This window comes from Aedes albopictus, chromosome 3, assembly GCF_035046485.1.
Source record: "Aedes albopictus strain Foshan chromosome 3, AalbF5, whole genome shotgun sequence".
In the NCBI taxonomy this organism is placed as follows: domain Eukaryota; kingdom Metazoa; phylum Arthropoda; class Insecta; order Diptera; family Culicidae; genus Aedes; species Aedes albopictus.
In genome coordinates, this window is record NC_085138.1 from 210,630,667 (window position 1) to 210,650,963 (window position 20,297).

Genomic DNA, 20,297 nt, shown 5'->3' on the forward strand with positions numbered 1-20,297 from the left:
GGCCGCACAAGTACACGTTCAGAAAGCGTACTTCCGTGAAGGAAACGGGCCTCATCGACAGAGTTGGTTCCGTGGACTGAATACTAGGCGGTCAAAAGTTTGCATCCGTTGGCGGAGATTACGCGGAGACACAAGCGCGTCCAGAAACGAGTCCTGTTGGTAAGTGCTTTCCAGACAAAGCGACAGCGATCGGAACGGCGGTGTAGGAGAGGACGTTTCTTGGATCGGAGTCGAGACGGGGCGAATGTTCATTGATAAAACACGAGAGCGGTCAGATTTGAGACGCAGTAATCGTCAGTCGGAACACTGCACGATCATCGGCCGCTGCCCGCCCGGACCTAGGCGGCGAATCGGCACGAAGTCGGTCAATACGATACCTTCCTAGACGAGATAGGAAGATCAGCGTCAACCAAATCAACGCAACAGAAAACCCCTTTAAAGGGGTTTTCTTGTTGACTGTCTTTCAGCTTCAACGCAGCCGCGACAAACCGAGTTCGTACCTCTGGATCGATCGCCGAATTCGAACGTCCAAAGCAGATTCCGAACCTGGTCGGCACCGGGGGTCAGCCTGAAATCAGCATGAGCGGACAAGCAACGGATCGTCCCACTGCCGAAGGGGCGCGTAAATTGTCGGGATTCGATGCGGCCAGAAGGTGCTAGTTCCGGTACCGTGAGTACCCGTTATTAGACTTAAGCGAAAATGAATGTTTAGCACCTAAGAAAATCAATCAAAGGCCTTTGAGGGTAGGAAGTTTAGGAAGGAGGAGTACAAAGATGTTTGGCAATACAGATAGTTAAAATGAATCTTCCAGGGAAAGTATGCTGCAGACATGTGCAGCGACTGCACGATTTGGAGGTTGGCTCAAACCCACTCTTCCGGAGACGACCCAGCTCAGGGTGGTTTTCTGGAGGACCGGCTTGCCTGGGCCGAGCTTCACAAGACCTTCCAGAAGTAGATCGTAATACACCTCCATTCCGATGATCATGTCCACGGAGACTGGCTCATGGAACTTCGGATCAGCAAGTACGATATCGGACGGCCATTCCCAGTTGGAGACATCCACGGAGTTTGACGGAAGATCGCGTGTTATCTCACCGAAAATGTAGAACTTCAAATCTGCACTGAAGTCAGTGCAGTGGGACAGAACGCTAAGCAGAACAGAATGGTTTGCTACAGTCGTGGAGCCTCCGATTCCACCGATGACATGATGATCCTTGATCTTCCGTGCTTGCAACCGCTGGACCAATCGTTTGGAGATGACATTCAGCTACAAGGCAGGATCTTGTAGAGCTCTGGCCCACAGTAGGTATCCGCTAGAATCGACGACCTTCACTAAAGCTGTCTGCAGCAGGACCGTTGACGAAATCTTGCGGACGTTGGCAACCAAGGAAGTGGAGCAGTGACTGAGCGACGGAGGAGCAACGGGAACTGAAGCGACCGGGGTGGCTGGCGGAGGAGGCTGATTCGAAACAGTTGGTGGATTTCTAGCGTTCTGAGGTTGGGTTTGCATTTGTTCGGGATTGGGTGGACTTTGGGTTTGTTTCGGAGCTTGTGATTGGTTTGGATAGCGATTGCTTGCTTGTTGGTGTAGCATTGTGTGGTGCTTCTGCCCACAAACACGACACGCACTGGAGGAACAGTTTTTGATTTGATGATCAGGTGAAAGGCAATTGATGCAAAGTGCTTTCTACTTCACTAGCTCGTACTTGTCTGCTACCGATGAGTTGCGAAAACCGTCGCACTTGAAGACCGAGTGTGCAGCCTGCTTGCAGAACGGGCACGGTTTGGACGGAGAGCTAACGACGGAATGTACTTGACTGATCTTTGGTTTCTGCATTCGAGGAGCCGCTGGAGGGGAACGGAGGAACGAGGTTTGATCGGTGCGATTGATTGGAGAACCATAGCGTGATTCCTGAGGAACTGGAGAAGATCTTTGTATGCGGGAACATCCGTTGACTTATGGTGGTTTTCCCATTGACGCAGGGAGGAAGAGTCTAACCGAGTACAGACCATGTGCGCTAATATAACACTCTAGCCCTCAGTGTCTACTCCCATCTTCTGAACCATCTTTAAGTTCCGTTCAAAGTTATCGATCAGTCGCACGAGGGAATCATAGCATTCTCGTTTGACTGGTTCGATCGAAAAGAGCGCATCAGGATACGTTTTAACAACGAGCTTCTTATTGTCGAAACGTTTTTGGAGCAAGTCCCAAGCAACTGAATAATTCGCAGCGGTTATTTCGATTGCTTCAACTATTCACTTCGCTTCTTTCGTTAGGGAGCCTACAAGGTAGGACAGTTTGTCCACTGAGCTTGAGCTTGAGCTTGAGCTTGATTGACCGCCCGTGGATGCTACTCCAGTATCACCAGACCAGCTGCACTCACACAAGGACCAATGAGATAACTGCCGGGGACTAGCAGGCATCTTCAGTGTGTGAGCGTTGGTGATCTTCTATTTTTAGGCGACAATGGCGCCTGCCACGTCAGGTTGCAGGTCAATGTGGGGAAGGGGGTAAGGAAGTGATGATTGCAATCGTTTGTATCCACATCTGGTCGAATATACCTCTGCGCCAGCACAAATTCATGCGGATGTTGGAGTGTTGGTGGGAATTGGTTGGCAGAAGGTTCACACATTGGTGTGTGGATACCAGGGGAAGGTGTGATAGAATTGTGTTTTTATTATTTTGAAGATGTGCGGCACAGTTCGCTTGATTGCATAACTTGTAGGCGTTTTCTAATAGGATTGTGACACTGTGCTGTGAAAGTTTTTGAAGGAAGGGAAACGGCTTTTTCAACCCGCTTCTGTTCTAGCGACGGCTGTGAACATGTTTATATACATGAGTTGTATATGTAGAGAGCAGAGAGAAAGTATATAGAAAGATACAAAGTAGGAGGAAAGGGACGGACCAGGGATTGAACCCAGAACCTTCTGCATATAAATCAGAAGTGGTAGCCACTAGACCACCAAGCCCGCCTCCTACAAGGTAGGACAGTTTGTCCACTTCGGACAAATTCAGGTTCGAATCGATAAGACTCTTGAATGAGTCTCGGAATGGTAACCAATCGGTATTGGTACCATCAAACGAAGGAAGTTTGACCTCAGGCAGCTTGATTCTCGATTAGAAAGGGTTATGATTCATGTCCGCTGAACCAGAAGCGACGGCTTGCATGACCGGTGGGGGTGGAGGGTGTGCTCTACGCTCAGCTTCTGCCAAAAAACCAATCACTTTCACGTAGTTCTTTTCGAACTCATCACGCAACCGCCGGTTTTCATCATCATGGTGTTCTTCGTCTTCCTCTTCTTCTATCAACTCCAGTTTCAAACGAATGGTCTGGAATTGACCGAAAGTTTCATTTAAGCGATTTCGCCAACTCTCAATTAGGTACATGTCCCTTTCCTCGTTATACAACTGCACAAATTTCAGCATATTCTGCATAGAATCTAAGCAGAACTGCTCCTGCCTGCGTAGTGATTTGGAAGCAGGTGCCATATCGCAGCCTTCTAATTGTGGCTTTACAACCAACAGCTAATATCACGATAGATTTGCTGACCTCGTGTTAGAAACGCAAAAGTTCATCCGATGAAACGGTTAGTACAGAACATGCACTCTACTTACAGTAGGCAACAGTGCCGGGGGGCCGGTGCGCAGTATCCCCTTTGTCGGTGGGTCCTTTGTCAATTGACCCCTTTGTTGGATGAACCCAAGCCAAGCCAACTCCACGCGGTCGGAATGCTCAAGCCGGGTCACACTTTCACTTGGTGCAGAATTCTGGGACACTCGGGATACTAGCACTTCGTGTTTCTTCCTTTTGCCGACATATGCGGACAGATCACTTTTTTCTTTCTTGTTCGAGTTCGATTTCAGGAGTTTCGCTCACATAAACTTAACAGTTCGTTTCACTATCGTTCTTTCGGTCCGTTTTTGATCACACTGATGGGCAGCAATTGATTTTTTTGCTTTTGCCCCACTCACAGGTCACAAACAGTTCGAGGAACAGTCCACCACCGGGTAATCTTCTCCGCTTTTCTGTCGCCGCGCGACCAGAACTGATTCCATACTGATAGTACGATCACTAGATACCACGGTGGTTCACTTTGACCGGCGCAAAACTACCGATACGATTTTGGCACTACCGCGAACCGACTACACTTCGACCGACACCAAAAGATCCGGCTCGAAGAACCATTTTTTTAAGTAACGAAAAAAGAACTAATTTGGTCCGGTCTTGGTGTAAGATTACGTAACTATTTATTCGCTCTCTTCGATATCTCGAATGATATAGGGGTCGATGCGTACGGTTTGATAGTTTATTCGTAACTAACTGATCTGGCTCTTGTATAGACTTATATGAGATGCTCATGATCGATCAAATGCAATTGTAATTTCTACCTACGTTCGTCGGCTGTGCGATCGTTCGGTCCGAAGATAAGATAGGGTTAACAATTCAAACATGATAGAGTAGGAGAACTATTTCAGGCTAATCTACTACTACATTAGGGTGGTACAATTCATTTGGATTCTAATTCAATTTTCACCAGTAATGTTCAGTCTGTGCAGCCTCTGGCTGAAGACGATGTAGTGTCTTTTTTTTTTTTAGAAACACGGCCTTATAGAAAATAACATGTTGGTGGAAAATTTATGAAGATTTTTTTTCCTCCCCTGTTGGGGAAATTAGCCACTGCGTCCAATAAGCTGAACTTTTGTGGCATTCGTGGGTTGTATCCAACCAACATTGTACCTACATGTTTATTTTTTGTGACCACAACATGGTTATATCAATAAAATTTGCAAAAAAAAAAATGATACTTACCAATTCACCATACGTTGGTGCAGCGCCCCATGAAATTAGAGAATCATCAGCTGAAATAACAATCGATGTATTTCCTACACCAATGCTAGTAATATTCCATCCTGCTAAATCTTGCACCGGTTTGGGATACATATTTGCCTCTCCTGTTTTCTTATTTTGTCCAAATAAATATAAGGCTCCAATATCGGTAATGGCAAGACTGAAAGATGATCCGCAAAACACACGCAAAACTTTTCTGTTCTGAATGTCAAAGAACTTGATGAGTCTGTAAAACAGAAAAAGATTTTCGTTACCATTTTTACATTATGTAAGGATTTGATAAAATATGTTATATAAGAAGGTGAAATTACAATCACTATTGTATACTACATGTATACATTTATACATATATCGCCCCCTTAATGCTAGAACTAGTTAACTCGTTTTGGGAAGTGCGGGTGAAAATGACTGGTAAAACTTATCCTGCCATAAAACAAACTCCTTGTTGGTTTTAAAAGATGAATCATGATGTGTTTTTTTTTTCGTTTCAATCGACAAACATTTGTTTATTATGGTGAATTGCTCGCGATTTCGCCAAACCAGTTACCTAGTTCTATATATATATGATTTAAAAAAAACTTTTTCAAAAAATTTTTTATGTAAACTTAACCCAAAGTTGCCAAATTTTATAAAAAATGAATATAAACTAGGGTGCCAAACACTGATTGACCTTACGAAAACAGTGCCGAATGCATTTGTTCTCCCGTGGATGGACTACCGAGCAATCATGAAGTGTTTTCTCATCGCGGTGGGCACTAGGGTGCCAATGGAATGTATGGGAAAAATTTGACCATCGAATTTCAAAAACGGGTAGTGCTCAAAAGTTTCGTCTCCTCAAAAAAAGTCCCCATGCAAAATTTCAGCTCAATCGGACTTCGCTAAGGGGTGGCCCAAAGCGGTCAAAGTTTGGCTGTTTTGAAACACGAAAAATATCCCAAGGTAGGGGTACATGAAAATTTCGGAATCAAAATTTTTTTTTAATGCCAAATGCCTTAAAAGTTCATGAAACGTCGAGATCTGGTGTTATCTCAAAAAATTTTTTGGAAAAAAATTGACTTTTTGGACTTGGGGAGTGAAATGAATTTGAAATGGAGGATTTGAATTTAGTTGCAGAAATATTCATAGCAATAGTACTGGAAAATGTCTTATATCATCGTTGGCAACTGCTAGCATATTATATATCATATATCGTTAGGGTTGTTCACTTATTTTGCATTAGGGTGGTCCTTTTTGTAGAAAAATTTAAAAAATAAGATAATAGTATTAAAAATCTCTTATATAACTGTAAGGTAAGTCATTTTCAATATTGAATATATGTAATATTTCATTAGGGTGGCTCATTTATTTTTAATTAGGGTGGTTCTTTGAGATGTAAATTAAGAACAAAAACATATTTCCAGAAAATTTACCTGTCATATTTTTGTATAGTTTGAAACTATGATCTTTTATTGGCATGTAACATTTTGTTAAAATATTCCTAGACCAACATGTGGAAAGGGCGTAACAACCATTGCGAATTTCTGCTTCTTATGTCCCTGGATTCTTTTACCAGTAACAGATAGAGCTGACTCTCCTCTATCTGTTAATGGGAAAAGTTTGCATAAAATATTGAGATACGTCCAGGATGGACGAGAAAAGTAAGCATTTGCAATGGTTGTTCCGCAACACAAATGTTGGTCCAGATCTTTATTATGGTTTAAAATAAGGAATAATAAACTGATTTTAAACGTAGCCAAATTATGACAGCTTGATAGGCGATGATGATGTGCAACAAAAGTTTATTGTTTTTCTTTTCTAAAAAGATTCTTGGCCTTGGGCTGCTTCATTTCCGAAAACACAGTTACGTTACTGGGGAAAGAACAACAGTAGGTTGCTTTCTATCTACAGTATGCGGCAGGAAAAAATGCGAAAGTGTTTTTCAACTTCAAACCTCATTTTCGTCCATTTGACATTAACCAATCTATGTTTCAACGTTCCATGATCTATAATAGGCTAGTTTTCTGAAAAGTTAATTGAAAATTTTCCCATTTTAGTCACTAACCTTTACAGGGCGGCGCCTGAAGATGAAGACAACCAGAATTTTCAAACCGCAGAAAATCACACAGGTCGCTAAATTTCGTGTCTGATAAAACAAATTTTTTGATTTTCTCTACAATATCATCAAATATATGTACTTATTTCATCTAGTATGTGAAACTACATGGCTCTGGATCAGTGTGGTCTGGTTGTTTATCGAATTTAAGCTATTTTTTTTACTGTTATAGTCATTTTGTTTAATGACCATTGGGCGCGCATTTTATTGATACCCGCTTATTAGGCCTACATTAACACATGTTAAACATCAAATATGTTCATTTTTATTTTTCAGTGCTAGAATATAGACATTGACTGATACACTGTCATGAAAAAATAGTCATATATATCCCATATTTAGCGTGTCATAGAGCCTTGAACTTTTCGCATTTTTTCCTGCCGCACCCTGTATCTAAACAAAATATACTTTAGCTACAAGATTACCATATAGCATACCGAAGTGGTGAGTGAACCTAAACTCTAACGTGATAGGACGAGCAAAAACATACAATAATTTAACGTTGGAATTAAACACACGATAACAAAAGAAAGACCTCTATGATCACTGCTTTCCATAATACGAGATAGATGGGAAAAATTATTGATTCACTAAAAATGTTCCTTTACCGACACACTTTTGCGTTACCTAAGCCAGCTCAAAAAAAGTTAGCACAATTTATCGTATTCATTGTAAAAACATATTGAAAAACTGGTTTCTGTCTTCGTGTGCTGCAATTTCAGTAAACTATGACCTTAATTTGATAAAATCAACTCGAATGTTGATGTTTTTCGGATAACCAACCGAAATGGTATGTTTGACATATGTAATATCTGAAGTTCATAGGCACAATCATGTTCGATAGGATCGCTCTACAGGGCTGTTGACGAAGAAGTTGCCAAAGCAGTACATAAAGGGTTCTTGAAACATCTGCAGTTTTTGGATAGTAATCGCAATATCTTTTCAACCATATTTTGATATCATATAATCCAAAAAATGTGTCTGGTAAATCCATAATCTAATCAAACAACATTTCTACACTTGAACTGCACTCATTTGTACAAGGCAGTCAGCACACAAAAGAATTATTACACAGCGAAACATTTTGTTGTCTCAGAAGCGAACTTATATGTCAGTTTTTGGGTCGCTGAATCCGAATCCGGGCTCAGATTTGCTCCAGCACGTCAGGATTTTGAGCTATACCTCAATTTATAGGGCAAAATATGTGATTTTGGGTTTTTTTGACTGAAAGCCATTTGGCATGAAAATTATTTTTTAAAGCAATTAAAGTGTAAATTGGTCGATTAACATCTAAACTAACGATTTATGCCAAATATTTTGTTTTACCAGTTCTTTTGGCAACACGGCCGGATATTGCATTCGCTCTAAACCGCCTCCGCTAATAACGTAAAATTCGTCGCGTTTTCGATAGTAAAAATTAGTAAATCATCCGTGTTGGATAACCTTCCGCCGTTTCCTACTCGGGGAGGTCAAAATGTCCCCACTAAGTCCGGGATAAAGATAAGATGTGACTACGATAAGGCACATAAAATCGCGTCCCACACCGGTGATCCAGATGCAGCAAATCCTGAGTGCCCCAAACGTCAAAAATTGAGTCACTCGGGTCAAAAAGCACACTCCGCTGATCGAACTGCTCAAGTCACTCAGCAAGCCCACTCGAATATGAGCTCCGTCATTCATAACAATATGTTTGATGGACTGCCTAACGATGTTGAAGATGCCTACGACACAGGTCCTATGAATCCAGTGTCGTCGCCGACGATCAACGAATCTAAAAAGTTTAGATGTCCGCCGATAACCGTCACAGGCATAACTACAAAAAATCTCCGCGAGTTTTTTGCTACTGAGAATATTCCCCAAGACAAGTATCACATGAAAACCATCAAAAACGGTGTTCAACTCATGCTTGGTAACAAGCAGTATTTTCTGCAAACGATAACCGCCCTGAAGCAAAAAGAAGTGCAGTTCTACAGTTTCGTCCCAGCTGAAGAAGTTCCTGTGAAAATCGTCCTGTTGGGGCTAACGCAATTCGATCTCGATGAGTTAAAGGAGGAGCTTAACCGTTACAATGTGTGTCCGAAAGACATTAAGGTGTTGTCTGTGAAAAACAACGGTGTAGAAGAAGATGTGTTGTACCTCCTTTTTTTTCGCGAAAGGAACAGTGAAGCTGCAGGAATTACGGCAAGTTAGAAGCCTCTTCAACTTATTCGTTAACTGGAGACATTATGTGAAAAAGAAGAATGACGTAGTTCAGTGTCATCGTTGCCAGCGATTCGGTCATGGGAAGACTAATTGCAACATGATTCCTTCGTGTGTGAAATGTGGAGAGAGACACGAAACCACCAAGTGCAAACTACCAGTGAGAGAAAAACTAAGTGATAGTGAACGCTCTAATCGCACACAAATCAAATGTGCAAATTGCAGTGGAAACCATACGGCAAACTTTCGAGGATGTCCCACTCGAAAAAACTACCAGAAGTGGATTGAAGAGCGTGCCGCTGCAAATCGTAAGCCCCAAAAGTCGTTATCTGCCTCCGAAGGTCAGCGGCAATCGTCAAGCTTAAGACAACATTCCTTCACGAATGTTAACAATGGTCGCCCTCTCTACTCTGAAGTAGTCCGCACTCGTGAAGAGACTGAAGAAGGCAGAACGAACCCGGAGCTGTTTTCAATTTCGGAGTTTCTATGTCTAGCTCGGGACATGTTTCACCGTCTACAAGGGTGCAGAAACAAGCAAGAACAATTTGTGGCTCTCTCTGAGCTGATGCTAAAATACATCTACAATGCCTAATCATCGTAGTATAAAGTTGCTTAACTGGAACGGAAGATCAGTCCTCCGTAAACAGCTCGAGTTCTTCGATTTTCTTCAGCGCCATGAAGTTGATATTGCAGCTGTCTCAGAGACATGGCTCAGAACAGCGAACTCGTTTCATCACCCTAACTATGTATGTCTACGTGCGGATAGACAGACTGAAGATGCAGCAAGGGGAGGCGGAGTTATGCTGTCTATAAAAAGGGGAATTAAATACGAACAAATAGATTTCACTACAAAAGTGATCGAAGCAATCGGCAGTCCACCTTGATGACTGCAGTGGTACCCGTATCAAGATCATTTCGGTCTACTTCCCGGGTGCTAGGCACAGAGGAGACTGGCACCATTTCAGAAACGACCTACGGAAGCTAACTGAAGGCGATATTCCAACCTTTGTCGTCGGGGACTTGAATGCCCGAAGTCGTCAATGGAACTGCAGCAAAGGCAACAAAGCAGGTAGCCAACTTCTACTAGTACTAGCCGCAGAAAACTTCTTCATCCATGCGCCGGATTCTCATACCTTCTATCCCACGGGCCGGGGACGCGCATCTACACTGGACATAATCCTCTCCAACAATTTGGTGAACATGACAAAACCAGCCGTTGTCAACGAATTGTCATCTGATCATCTGCCAGTGTTATTTACAGTCGACACGAATCCTTCGGAAATTGCAACAGACAACACCAAATACTGCTATGCCCGCGCAAACTGGCGTAGGTTCCAGCGAGTTATCAACGAACGCATTGACCTCAATAATCCCAACTTGGATATCAACGACGTGGCGTCCATCGACAGTGCTATCGACTTTTTCAAAAACAGTATTCTACATGCGGAAACGTGCTCTGTACCCAAGCTTCCTAGTCGGCCATACGAAGTGCCTGACATACCGGAAAACACCAGACAGTTGATTCGTCTCCGAAATCGCCGTCGACGTCAGTGGATTAGATCGAAGGATCCGTTCTATAAAGTCATCGTGGAAGCACTCAACAACAGGATCCGCGAAGAATGTGCACAATCACGTTTCCGTAAATTCGGGGAAGTAATTGCCAATATGCACCCAGGCGAGGACAAAATGTGGAAAATCTCAAGAGCGCTTCGTAAAAACTGTAAATATACTCCCCCATTGCGGAGTGACGGTCAATTAGTGGCGTCTCCTCAACGAAAAGCAGATCTCTTGGCCGAAAACTTTGCAGCAGCTCACAACAACACTGCAGACAGCGACCCTGACACATCTAGAGTGGTAGAAGAATCAATTCGTCAGATCCACGATTCGCCGAGTGAACCTGACACCAACTATCTGGTAAGACCAAAACAAGTACAAGAGATGATCAAAAAAATTAAAAATAAAAAATCGCCAGGATGTGACAAAATTTGCAATCAACTTTTAAAACATTTGCCACGCAAAGCTATTATACTCCTGGCTCGGATCTTTACTGCATGCCTGAAACACTGTTACTTCCCATGTGGTTGGAAGCATGCGATCATCGTACCTGTTACTGAATTAAATAATTGCCTAGAAATTTTAATTCCTACTTAGCTTAAATTGATTATTCTACTTAAAATTAGAATTTGTTATTCTACATAAAATTTGAATTCGTCATGCAACTAAAAATGAATTACAGTCCACTATTTGTATCTTACCCTAGACAAATTGAATATGATCTAATTGCTTATATACTGAACAAGACATGCAAATACCATCGATCGTTGATGATCGTAAAATTGTTATCACATACATGCACACAGAACACGAAACAGATAGAGATCAAGATAGACTAACGAAATACGAATCAGTTCAATATACTCTGCCGTCGCAACCAGACGAGTTTCCATACGCGATCCGAAACCCGTACCCCGTGTCTTTCTACTCGACCAGTTTGTGTGTCTTCCCGGGAGTGATTGCCTTCGAAGCGCGCGGTGATCGGTCGTGGTGTAAAGTTGTGCCTTAATTGCCCTTTACTGCGAAAGATCAAAAAGCCAGTTTACGGTAGTGAATTTGCTCAGCGCTTTACGACGAAAGCGGAGCAATTCGTGGATGACGATCGCGTTCCCAAGTGCTAGGCGAGGCGATTGGGTTTGGTGCATTTTTTCCCTAGCTGATACGATCTCAGCTAGCCACCCCCCTCAGTGCAAGTGTGGTGTGTTCTGGTCTCTCGAGGCCGTAAGCCGTTAAGAAAGCCTGTACACGGCCGGCAATTGTGCAACATCACGAACATTGGTCCTTCGAGCCGGATGTACAGGACATTCCGGGGACCAGGAGTGTAGTTTGTGGCCACACGAGGCACGAAGATTCCAGCGCGGTGTGAAAGTGGACGATAGTCATTTTGCGCGCGCTCCCCCAAGCCAAGCCACGCGGGCAGAGTGTGAATTGTTCGAGGCTCGAAACAATCGATTGTGCCTCATTGTCCTATCTCGGTACGTGACTGTAAGGGTTCAGCGAACTGAAGTGACGCCACGCTGGCGTACCCAAGCCGAGTGAGAAGTGAACGTTCTCGATAGAAGTGTTGTTGGAGGCAAAGCTTCCATCATTCCCTGGGTGATTCTTGTGCTCGAAGAAAATCCGTAGCCGCAAAACCGATAGAGTGCATTTAGTGCTATTTGCGAACAGTGGTGCTCAAACTTTCCTTGGTGGCCCGAGTGCAATTTCGAAAGAACTTTCGACAGTTTTCCGTGTTCGCGATCGGGAAGGAGCTCGCACGTGCCGTTGCACCCACGTGTCGTCGCGTGTGCAAACCGTTAGTGTAGTCGCTCGGATAGTGACTTCGTCGCGAGATGGCCACCAAGAAGTTAAAGGACAAAAAGCTTAAAGAAAAGCTAGTCGCGCGGCGTTCGTTAGTGTCGTCACTCGAAACGGTCGAGGCGTTCGTCGAGAATTACGAAGAGGACCGTGATTTTCATCAAGTGGCCGTGTGGTTGGACCTGCTAGACCAATTGTTCCGCGATCACGTGAAGGTCCAGGCGGACCTCGAAAAGCTCGACAGCGGAGACGCCCCGTTAGTGAAACACCTCCAAGAACGCAGGGAGTTCGAATCGCGATTTTGTGCGACCAAAGGCTGGTTGTTGAATAGGAGAGTGGCCGACCTGAACGCCACGATCAACGCTCCAGGTACTGCTCCACCACCGGCAACCAACTTTCATTTGCGGCTGCCGAAGATAGATTTGCCAAAGTTTGACGGCGATTATTCTCGGTGGCTGGGATTTCGTGATACCTTCAAGTCCATGGTGCACGATGCACATGATATTCCGCTGGTTGCCAAGCTGCAATTCTTGCTCCAGTCTTTAGAAGGTGATGCGCGAAAACCCTTCGAAACGGTGGACATTGTGGGAGCCAATTACGTCACCACCTGGGAGGCCCTCCTCAAGCGCTACGATAACAAGCGCTTTCTGAAGAAGCAGCTGTACCGGACCTTGCACGACCTCCCACCAATCCGGAAAGAATCAGCACAGGATCTCCACAACCTCGTTGACGAGTTTCAACGCCACGTCAAGGCGTTGGGAAAACTGGGTGAAGCCGTGGAAACCTGGGATACCCCGCTGGTGTGTATGCTTTCCTACAAGATCGACCCAGCTACCCTTCGTGCGTGGGAAGAGCATGCTGCAACATCAGACGACGTTGGGTATGAGGCATGCATCGAGTTCCTGTATCAAAGGGTGCGGATTTTGCAGACCGTTTCCTCGGAAATTCAACATCGGTCACAAAGTGGACCGGTCAAGGTGGCCGGCTCACAATCCTTCTCCAAGAAACCCTCCCCTAGCAAAGCGGTTGCGAATACCGCTTCTACAACGAGCTCTCGGCCGACACCTCCTTCGTGCATTGCGTGCTCGGAGAAACACCTGCTGTTCCAGTGTCCGTCGTTCCAAGGAATGGCCGTCGGACAGCGTCGAGAACTCATCTCCCAGAAGCGGCTTTGTTGGAATTGCTTCAAATCCTCCCACGTCGCACGGAATTGCGACTCGAAGCATACCTGCCGGCATTGCCATGAGCGGCACCACTCGTTGTTGCATCAAGCACCGAATCCAAGTAAGTCTACCTCCAATCCCGTAGTTCAGCATCCGAACCAGTCTGTGCCCCAGCAAGAAGTCTCTAACGGATCGTACATTCCTTTGGCTGAAGTTAGCGTTCCCGCTCATCGAAGATCTCCAAGTACTGTTTTCCTCGCCACGGTTGCACTCTGGATCAAAGATCGATTCGGGAAACATCACTCTGCCCGAGCATTGATCGACTCCGGGTCGCAGTCGAACTTCATTTCGAAGAAACTTGCCCGCCGCCTTTGTCTGCGGCCCGAAAGAGTCAGCGTCCCTATCACCGGCATCGGTGAAGCAACTGTGACGGTAAGCCAATCCGTCGTCTCCACCATCCTTTCCAAGAATGACAAGTTTTCCGATGAGCTGGAGTTCCTGGTTATTCCGAAGCCCACCGCGGAGCTTCCCTCAACCAACGTCGACGTCTCCTCGTGGAACATTCCCACGAACGTGGCCCTTGCCGACCCTACGTTCAACGTTTCGGGTCCCATCGACTTGTTACTGGGCTCAGAACTGCTGCATGAGTACCTGAAGTGCGGCAGAATATTCCTCGGCGAAGGCTCGCCAGTTTTGTTCGAGACTGTCTTTGGATGGGCCGTCATCGGTCGCTGGTACGGCTCAACCCTCATCTCCAGTGTGTAACACCGCCGTTTCCCAACGTAGCCTAGAATCATTCCTAGAAAAGTTCTGGGAACTGGAAGCTGTAGAGCCAGGCCGGCTGTTCACAGCAGAAGAAGCTTCTTGTGAGGAGCTGTTTGAATCCACCACCACACGCAATCCAGATGGGCGATACATCGTCCGACTTCCAAGAACGGATGATTCAAGTGTTCGACTCGGCGAATCTAGGGGCATTGCCGAAAAGCGACTGCTGAGTATCGAGCGCCGATTGCAGCGGGACGAAACAACCAAGGCTGCGTACCACGAGTTCATGGACGAGTATTTGCGACTCGGCCACATGCGGAGGATTGCTGATCCACCGAATGACACCATCGACCACTGCTACCTGCCGCACCATGCGATCTTCAAAACCTCCAGCACCACGACCAAAACCCGCGTCGTATTCGATGCGTCCTGCCGCACTGCATCTGGCCATTCGCTCAACGACACTTTGCTTGTCGGGCCGGTGGTGCAAGAGGACCTCCTGTCCATTGTCATGCGTTTTCGGTCCAAACCGATTGCGCTGGTGGCGGACATAGAGAAAATGTACCGCCAAATAGAAGTCGACCCTGAAGATCAGCCGCTGCAACGAATCCTCTGGCGGAAAACCCCGTCGGACCCCATCTCTACCTACGAACTGCGGACGGTCACGTACGGAACCGCTTCCGCGCCCTATCTTGCCACCCGTACCCTCAAGCGACTCTCCCAGGATGAAGGCGAAATGTTTCCGTTGGCCAAGACTGCTGTGGCCGAAGATTTTTATGTTGACGACTTCATCAGCGGCGCCGAAGATGTTTCAACTGCTCTCCAAGTTCGCCGACAAACAAGCGCCATGTTAAGTTCCGCTGGATTACCATTGCGGAAGTGGGCGTCCAATTCGCCAGAAGTGCTGGCGGAAATTCCTGAGGCTGAGCTTGGAATTCAGCCATTCTACGATCTCTCCGACAGCCAGTCGGTATCCACGCTCGGACTTGTCTGGGAACCTAGCCCCGACATCCTTCGATTCAACATCAATCTGCCGTTGCCGGCGGCTATTCTCTCCAGGCGAATCGTCCTTTCCTACATCGCCCAAATCTACGACCCGCTAGGCCTTGTGGGCCCCGTGATTTCCGCTGCCAAACAATACATGCAGCGCCTGTGGTCGTTAACTACGAAGGACGGAAAGCCATATTCCTGGGATCAACCGCTTCCCGAGAAACTGCAGCAAGAGTGGAAGGAATTCCACGCCACCCTGAACCTTCTACGCGAGATCCAAGTCCCCCGTTTTGCTTCGGTGGCCGGAGCAACTTGTCTGCAACTACACTTCTTCTCGGACGTGTCTGAGAAGGCCTACGGTGCGTGTGTATACGTGCGCTCTGAGGACACCGACGGCAACGTGGCCGTTCAACTTCTAGCGGCCAAATCGAAGGTCGCCCCGCTGAAAACCCGGCACACCATCAATCGTTTGGAGCTCTGCGGAGCACTTCTATCGACTCAGCTCTACAAAAAGGTAATTGCTTCCCTAAAAACGAATGCCGATGTATTTTTCTGGGTAGATTCTACGACGGTGCTTCAATGGCTGAAGTCGCCGCCCTCCTGCTGGAAGACGTTCGTAGGCAACCGCGTTTCCTCCATCCAAGAATCGACGATTGGTTGCCCCTGGAATCATGTTCCGGGAAAGAATAATCCGGCCGACGACATCTCTCGTGGCCTAACCCCGGGCGAGCTTCTCCATCAAGACCGTTGGTGGACCGGGCCTGAATGGCTCAAACTCAAAGGTGAATGCTGGCCAAATCAACCCGTTGATGCTGCATCATCGTCCAAAGCGTTCGTCGAAGAGCGCAAACAATGCCTGGTGTCCCTCAAGCCGGTGAACGACCCGTTCAGCGACCTGCTGTTCAGCCGCTACTCCTCGTATACCCGATTACGGCGGGTCATGGCCTATGTTCTCCGGTACAAACGGGCTCTGCACGCATCGGCGGCCAGGTCCCGCCCAAGTGGTGCGTGTGCGTCATCGCCAACGGATCCCTACGAAGCATCACCGTACTTGACTGCCAGCGAGTTGCAAGCAGCAGAACGTTCTCTGTGCCGACTTGCTCAGCGTCAATCGTTCCCGATGGAGCTAAGTGCTCTGAACAACGGTCAATCGGTCGACAAATCGTCTCCCATGAAGTGGATTAAGCCTGAAATCTCCAACGATGGCCTGATCCGGGTCGGTGGCCGAATCCGTTACGCTGAAGTCCCCGAATCAATGAAGCACCCCATAGTCCTCACCAAGAAGCATCGGTTGGCCTTTCTATTGGCCGATCATCATCACCGAACCTTGCTGCATGCGGGGCCGCAGCTAATGATGACCACCATCAAGCAAAAATTCTGGCTGCTCGGTGGTAGAGATCTGCTTCGCCAAGTGTACCATCAGTGCCATACGTGCTTCCGCCGTAGGTCCTCCCTGATCCAGCAAGCAACTGCAGACCTACCAAGCGCCAGAGTAAGCCCCTCCCGCCCGTTTGCTGTCTCCGGGGTCGATTATTGCGGCCCGGTGTACCTTCGTGCCCCACATCGAAGAGCAAGTCCTATCAAAGCATACATCGCAGTGTTTGTGTGCTTCTCCACCCGCGCCGTGCACTTGGAGCTCGTCGGGGACCTCTCAACGGCGGCATTCTTGGCTGCCCTCAAACGGTTCGTTGCGCGGCGTGGCAAGGTGTCCGAAATCCACTCGGACAATGCCACAAACTACAAGGGAGCCGCCAACGAACTAAATCAACTCTACAAGCTGCTAAAATCCGACGAAAGCAGCCGAAAACTCATATTTGACTGGTGTGCCAACTCGGAAATCGCGTGGAAATTCATCCCGCCGCGTGCCCCCCACTTTGGCGGCTTATGGGAGGCGGCGGTAAAATCCACAAAAAACCACCTCCTCAAAGAAGTCGGCAACACCACTGTTTCGTATGAGGAAATGTTGACGCTACTCAACCAGGTCGAAATGTGTTTGAACTCTCGGCCTATCACGGAGCTCTCCAACGATCCTTCCGGCTTGGAGGCCCTCACGCCGGGCCACTTTTTGGTCGGGACGAACCTGCAAGCTATACCGGAAAAAGACCTCAAGCAAACACCAGACAACAGACTCAACCGGTGGCAACTGGTGCAGAAAAGACTTCAGGCTATTTGGAAGCGCTGGAGCACCGAATATCTGCAGCAACTTCAAGCACGTTCGACGAAGGGCATCAAATCATCGGTCGTCATTCAAGTTGGCAGACTAGTGATCGTGAAGGACGACAATCTGCCTCCAGCTCAGTGGCCCCTGGGCCGTATCACCAGCATCCACCCTGGACCAGACGGGATTGTACGCGTTGTTACACTTCGAACGGCAACAACCAACAGCATGACGCGTCCAGTCGCCAAGTTGGCCTTCCTGCCGATGCCAGCAGACGACGTCGAGGACAGAGCAGATGCAGATAAGTGAATTACTAGATTAGTTAAAACGGCTCAGCCATTTTAAGGTGGCCGGAATGTTACTGAATTAAATAATTGCCTAGAAATTTTAATTCCTACTTAGCTTAAATTGATTATTCTACTTAAAATTAGAATTTGTTATTCTACATAAAATTTGAATTCGTCATGCAACTAAAAATGAATTACAGTCCACTATTTGTATCTTACCCTAGACAAATTGAATATGATCTAATTGCTTATATACTGAACAAGACATGCAAATACCATCGATCGTTGATGATCGTAAAATTGTTATCACATACATGCACACAGAACACGAAACAGATAGAGATCAAGATAGACTAACGAAATACGAATCAGTTCAATATACTCTGCCGTCGCAACCAGACGAGTTTCCATACGCGATCCGAAACCCGTACCCCGTGTCTTTCTACTCGACCAGTTTGTGTGTCTTCCCGGGAGTGATTGCCTTCGAAGCGCGCGGTGATCGGTCGTGGTGTAAAGTTGTGCCTTAATTGCCCTTTACTGCGAAAGATCAAAAAGCCAGTTTACGGTAGTGAATTTGCTCAGCGCTTTACGACGAAAGCGGAGCAATTCGTGGATGACGATCGCGTTCCCAAGTGCTAGGCGAGGCGATTGGGTTTGGTGCATTTTTTCCCTAGCTGATACGATCTCAGCTAGCCACCCCCCTCAGTGCAAGTGTGGTGTGTTCTGGTCTCTCGAGGCCGTAAGCCGTTAAGAAAGCCTGTACACGGCCGGCAATTGTGCAACATCACGAACAGTACCTATCCCAAAACCTGGCAAAGATATTACGAATCCTTCCAACTATCGACCCATCAGTTTGCTATCTTCGCTGAGCAAGCTGCTGGAACGAGCAATTCTCTCTAGGCTGGAACAGCACCTAGAGACAGCTCATGTAATCCCAGATGAACAATTTGGGTTTAAACATGGACATTCCACTAATCACCAATTAGTGCGACTAATTAGCCACATCAAATCAGGTTTTCACAACAAACAATCATCGGGAATGATTCTGTTGGATGTAGAGAAAGCCTACGATTCCGTGTGGCACGACGCCATACTACACAAAATGTTATCCGCTGGTTTTCCTGTGCGATTGATAAAAATTGTTGAATCGTTCATCAAAAATCGCAGCTTCCAAGTGATCGTCAATGGAGTGTCGTCGGGAAGAAAGAACATTCCTTATGGAGTACCTCAAGGTTCAGTTTTGAGCCCAACCTTATATAACATATTCACGGCAGATGTTGTTATGGTTGATGGAGCTGAATATTATATCTTTGCGGATGACACTGCTTTTATAGCGACAGACCGGGATCCTGAAATAGTGGTAACAAAGTTACAAGCTGCTCAAAGTGCACTCGAAGAATACCAACGGAAATGGAAAATGAAGATCAATCCTGCCAAAACCCAAGCAATCTACTTCTCCAACCGACGTAGCCCTAGGTATCTACCGCAAAGGTGTGTTATCGCAGGAGGACACGAAGTTGAATGGTCAACAGAGGTCAAATACCTAGGATTAAACCTAGACCAGAAGCTGAAATTTGCATCGCACGTGCAAAAATCCCTACAGAAGTGTGACAAGCTAGTCAAATCTCTGTACTCCCTAATATGTCGTCGATCTCGTTTGAACAAAACAAGTAAACTACTGCTCTACAGGGCCATCATTCGCCCAACAATAACGTATGGATTCCCAGCTTGGAGTAGCTGCGCGAGAACCCATCGCAAGAAACTACAAATCAAACAAAATCGACTACTTAAGATGATGTTAAATTTAGACCCTTATCATCCAACAAACGACCTGCACCAGGTAGCCGGAATCAACACCATCGATGAATTCATCTTCAAACTGCTGCCCAAGTTTTGGGACAGCTGCAACATGTCGGAAAATCCGTTATTACAAACAATTCCCCGCCCTCTGTGATATTAGTATATAACTGAAACTTTCCTTATACTATCCCAAAATCTAAAAGCAATTGCAAAGGTTTTCCCTCGATTTCTCCTTTCTAGATAATTATGTGTTATTGAGTTGAATTTAAATCGTCATATGTGTAAAAGAAAAACGTTACTGATGAAAGGATCTCCAAATCTCAGTCCAAGAAAAAGTGTATATATGTTAAGACTAAAACAAACAATAAAATGAAATGAAATGAAAAAAAAAAAAATTTGTTTTACCAAATCAAATTTGATAATTTTAAGCATTTTATATTTGCCATACAAGCCAACCTCCAAAACTTGCGTGCAAGTTGAGTAGTCAACTTAAAATGCTTAAAACTATGAAATTTGATATGGTAAAACGAAATATTTGGCATAAATCGTTAGTTTAGATGTGATTCGACGAATTTACACTTTGATTGCTGAGCGGTTCCATATCATTTCAGCAACGAGTAATTTTCATATTTTTTTATTTG

General features: G+C 45.8%; 1 protein-coding gene across 2 annotated transcripts in view; it reads right to left on the reverse strand.

The window, feature by feature from the left end:
* LOC115256201 (protein RCC2 homolog) overlaps positions 1-20,297 on the reverse strand; it is a 261,669-nt gene that overhangs the window by 43,372 nt on the left and 198,000 nt on the right. For both annotated transcript variants that reach the window (XM_062861068.1, XM_062861070.1), the window contains one exon: positions 4,813-5,077. In XM_062861068.1, the coding sequence (XP_062717052.1) occupies positions 4,813-5,077 (265 nt within the window). The remainder of the gene's footprint in view (positions 1-4,812; positions 5,078-20,297) is intronic.